The 5,034-nt window shown below is 34.1% G+C and overlaps 1 protein-coding gene across 1 annotated transcript; it reads left to right on the forward strand.

Moving 5' to 3' along the window:
- Positions 1-2,826: 2,826 nt before the first annotated feature.
- Positions 2,827-4,440, forward strand: LOC116137366 (the record flags this gene model as incomplete). Its single annotated transcript, XM_031423048.1, has 3 exons — positions 2,827-3,064; positions 3,148-3,494; positions 4,191-4,440. Coding segments are annotated over exons 1-3 (835 nt in total), but the record flags the coding sequence as incomplete, so codon positions are not given.
- Positions 4,441-5,034: the final 594 nt, after the last annotated feature.

The following is a 5,034-nucleotide window of genomic DNA, read 5'->3' on the forward strand; positions in this document are numbered from 1 at the left end:
AAAATGACTTGAATATTCTCGTAAAAAATAAAAATGAAGATTAACTTGGTCATTAGATAAAGTTGAAAAAGAAATATATTTTACATGTTATAATTATGTAATTAACATATTAATACCTCTAATTCTTTATCTTTCTTATAATTATGTAATTAACATATTAATACCTCTAATTCTTTATCTTTCTTTCGAAATTTATAATATTATGAAAATTTTCCCAATATGAGTAAATTTATTTGCTGAGAAATATTAGTCATATAAATGTTTACGAGAAAACCTGAACCTAACCATTACTCTTGTGGTCCGATAGTAAAACTTTAGCCATTAACTCATTAGACTTACAGGTTCAAAAATTCATTGAGATACGCACAAATTAATTCGAATATCTCGACTAAAAAAGAAAAACCAAACCATATAAGAATAAAACAAATATTTAATCGTTTGATTAATCTTCAAATAGATTATTAACTACTTTTTTCTTAATTAATGTATTAAAATCTTTAGTANTTACATGTTTTAAGAAAATAACAAATTGAAGACTCGGTTGATGTTGCAGTTTTTGAGCATGCTGTGTGACACGATGTAAACAGAAAACCAGATCACATTGGTCCCATTTGATGAAGAGATATTGGAAACTCAGTATGTTGAAATGAGGACCCATTGGTGTGTTATTTGCGAAAAAGAGGCAGAGCCCTCTGCCCATTCGTTCGTTCATTGTCCAATGGCTTCATGGTTACGGGCGAAAGTTTATAGTGAACTTGGTGTTTTGAAAACCGGACTGACCGATCTGACCGGGAATCAGCGTCCTCTCCGATCCAATTGTTCCCTGAAACTGAAGATGGCAGTTAAACCAGATTGACCTGCAATTGGACCGTCGAAATAGTGCAGAATCGCGATCCAACCACAAGTTAATCCTACTTGATTCCGACATCGCTCGATGGAGATAGCACCACCATAAGACTCGTTGGCATCTCCACAACAAAACCCTTCCATTTTCAGTGGCCACCATTCTACCGTTCGTCACTCATCGTCCACTTTTTATTTGCACGATCGACAGCCTTCCTTCTTGATTTCGATGCCGTTCGAACTCCTTGACACCACCATAAGAGTCATTGATATCTCTACATCAAAAGCCCCATCATTTCGAACTCTAGCAATTGCCCAAATCTTAGGGTTGTTTTTGCTATATTTCAACCTATAGGGACGCATGAAATTTTGTAGGGGTTTTTTTACTGGACTTCAAACCTACAAGGACTAATGAGAGATTGATGATGTCCCCAGTCTGATCGATCGGTTGGACCAGGCAACCTGGGAACCAAACCATTGACAAGGTCAATGCCCGGTCCAGTTTTCAGAACATTAGAAACCAATCTCCAATGGGTGACTCCTAGATCTTGTTCAAAAAATTTATGTTTCTAAGCTAATTAAGGTGAAAAATATTTCCATGATTTCACTACTCCATTCAACAAACATGTGTTCTTTAGTTTTACTTCGTTACATGTCTTGGGAATGACAGCTAGCTATGATTAAGACTAGAGAATTGGGATATGAGAGAGAAAACAGAAGACTTGAGTGAACTAAACATTGGGGTTAGCTTTCCAATGCCTTGATCTTTATCTATTTCTCTCTTCTCCTACTTCTGTGCCTGGGTTTGTGCTCAAATTATGGAGTCATTCATTTCTAGTTTTATTTTATTACAGCATTTTGTACTATGTGTTATATAAACAAACGAAGACTTAAGTTACAGAGCTTACAGTTTGGAGGTTTCTAACAACTTGCCTATTGCAGCATCTTTTTTAATATCTTGGTTTTTATTTTACAGTTTTCTGGGCATGTGTTTATATCTTGGTTTTGGTTATCAGGGCATGTGTCTTTGTGCATATGACTTTTAATGAAAGGCTGAATATCATTATCCCACCTTAACTTTCAAAAAAGTACCACTTGTCATCCCTGGTTTGACAAACTAGCAACTTCTTACTCATTTTTTTAACTCATCTGTTAAACTTTACGGAATATGGATATTAATGTCATTTTTCAATGTATATATAAAGATGATTTATTTTTTAATTTAGGATATTTCATTGTTAGTAATAGTTTGATTTATATTTAATATTTATTTATAAGGGTAAATTTGGTATTTTATCAATTAAAGTTAGTTCAATTAAACTATCTTTGGGTGACGGAATGGTTCGATAGGAAATCTTGGGTATATTACTTAAGAGGTCATGAATTCAAGTCTCTCATCGGTTACTAATAAGAGTAATCACTGGAGCTCTTATCACACAGGTAGTTCAACTTCAAGGGTCCCAAGAGATTAATTGAAGTGCACGTACGTTGGCTCGAACACCTCTCTGATCATCCAAAAAACAAAAAAAAAGTTAGTCCAACTATAAATTAGTTTGACAAAGATTAACGGTGGGTAGGAAGTTGTTAGTTTCCAAAACCAGAGGTGGTAATTTAAAAGTTGAGGGGGGACAATTAATTTAGCCATAAGAAGGATTAATTAGATTATAATCCAGTTACAGCTATGAGCTCATTTCTTTAGCTTCCCTAGTGGAAGTTGGTTTGATTGATGATGTTATAGTCAACTTCTGTTTACTTCATTGTCCTTAACTGTCCTACTGTCTTTTTGCTTTAACTTAAGTTTCTATCTTCAATTTTTCTTCTGTTTTTTCGAAGACTGCTTTTTATTGAGGTTCTTGTGAGTATAAATGGAGTAAAATCTCTATTCATATTTTTTCTGTTTGGAATAATTAAGTTCAGTTGTAACTTGGGAAGTCATATTTGAATTACTTGACAAATTTTGGTGAAGAAGAAGGGAAAACAAAAATGGAGGTACAGGTACTAAAACAGAAGACTCTTGAAAGAGTTGTATCACAGAGAGCTCTGCAAATGGGGAGTTCATTTCCTTGTCAAATTTGTGTGGTGGTTTTTCTCTCCGGGGTCTGCCTCACCTCTTTGTTTCTTGCTACTCTTACTTCATTTGGTAGTTTAGAGTTTGGTGGGATTTCATTTTCTTCCATTTCAATGGGAACTCCACCTGTGAATTCAAGTTCAGACATGATCAGTAAGTGAAATGATTTCTTCTTGTGATTTTTCTTTCTTTCTTTTGTTTCTTAAATTTTATTGTAGATATGGTTACAAGTACAGACTGCAAATTTGATTCACATCGAAGTGAAAGAGAAGATGAGGATGAGAGAGTTTCGTTGTTGTATTCAGCATGGAGTGCTTTACTTACTGATCCAGTAATGGAAGAAAGAGAGTTTTTACAAAGATTTGGAATAGAAAGATCCAGTGTGCCCAATGCTCCTCATTTTGAGGACTGCAAGTTGAGTGCTAGAGTAAATACACGTCTTGATACCCGTTCTAAGAACGGAAACTTCCCTCCATGGACAAGCTGGAAGGGACGACTGGACATGTATGCAGCATCGGAGGCCAATGAACAAATTCAACAATTTAGGCATCGTGACATTTCGGAAGGTGTTTATCCTCCTTGGGTATGAATATCATTAAGGCTTTTAAATTGGATTTGTCGTTTGCGTTAAATTTTTAAATTTTTTTCTTTTTTATCACCATGGGTGTCCAAGACAGATTAAGCGCACCTCAACTAATCTCTTGAGGTCCTAGAACTGTCGATCGAATAAAAGCCTAAGTGGTTAACCTATTAATGTCTGGAGAGACTTAAACTCAAGATTTCATAGAACCTTCTTTTGCTTTTTTATCATTAGACCACTCAATAATAGTTAATTTTTAAGTTGGTTTTGTCGTTGGAAGTGTAATATGATACATGTAAAATTATTAAACTAACCCCAAGGGATAGGCCTGGCGGTCAATGAGGTTTGCTCCCTTCTTTGACTTTTTAGGTTCGAACCTTGAGGTCATCTATCGCATTGTGACTTTTCCACATTGTGACTTACCCGATCCTTTGGGTTTATAGGGTGTTCAAGAGACCCTGAAATGCACGTAAACTGGCCCGAATACCCTGATTACCAAAAAAAAAAAAAAAAATTACTAAACTACGTATTTATTTTAACAAGTTTTTTTTTTTTTTAAATTTCTCAAATATATTAACAATTAATTTTTTACGTAAGAAAAAGCAAGGTTGAACAATGCAATGCATTTCAGGACTTATAATAGTTTTTACCAGCTTCTGTTTGAATATGCATTCCAAATATTTGAGCTTCTTGTTGTAGATTACAGGGTCAGACGAGGATAATTATCCCCTTACCAGGAAAGTGCAACGGGATTTATGGGTTTATCAGCATCCATCAAACTGCAGTGATCCTGGTGTAAGATTTCTGGTAGCAGACTGGGAAAGATCAGCCGTCTATGGAATCGGGGCACAGATTGCTGCAATGGTTGGGCTTTTTGCTACAGCAATCAATGAAAAAAGGGTGCTTGTCACAAACTATTATAATCGAGCGGATCATGATGGTTGTAAAGGTATAAATAATTAAGGTGACAATCAATTTATCTATTCCTTTTATATATATACTCGTTAAATTTTACAACATTCTTCAAGGTGTCAGATGATTAATTAAAATACGTACAAACTAGTCTGAATAACCCCAATCACCCCACAAAAAAAAAAAAAAAATTTTAACAGTTAGTAATCTATATAGATTTCTATGAGCCTATAATATTTAATGCCATTTTCATAAATGATTTAAGGTATTGCTAAATGTCATGTTTTTATGTTGATTTATATAAACATCGATAAATTTGCAAGATCGATTATTTTTATTTGTAATATTAAGTTTCAATTTATCTTTATTAACAATATTTTAATTTATCTTCACTTCATCAGATATTAATTAATATTAGAAAATTATAAGAATCAATAATAGTATTAAAATTACTTTATAAAATTTTGGGTGGCCAAAGTTTGTAATGGTCTAATATCTCATAAAATGGATTTATTTCATCTGCTCTGGGGTGATATTGGATTCAAAATTAGGGGTGTATAAAGAATTGGCCGGAACTAGAACCGACGAATACTCGGGGTTTCAGTTTCGATTCTAACCTGAAACCGACCCT

The sequence above is a fragment of the Pistacia vera genome, unplaced genomic scaffold, assembly GCF_008641045.1.
Source record: "Pistacia vera cultivar Batoury unplaced genomic scaffold, PisVer_v2 Contig323, whole genome shotgun sequence".
Lineage (NCBI taxonomy): Eukaryota > Viridiplantae > Streptophyta > Magnoliopsida > Sapindales > Anacardiaceae > Pistacia > Pistacia vera.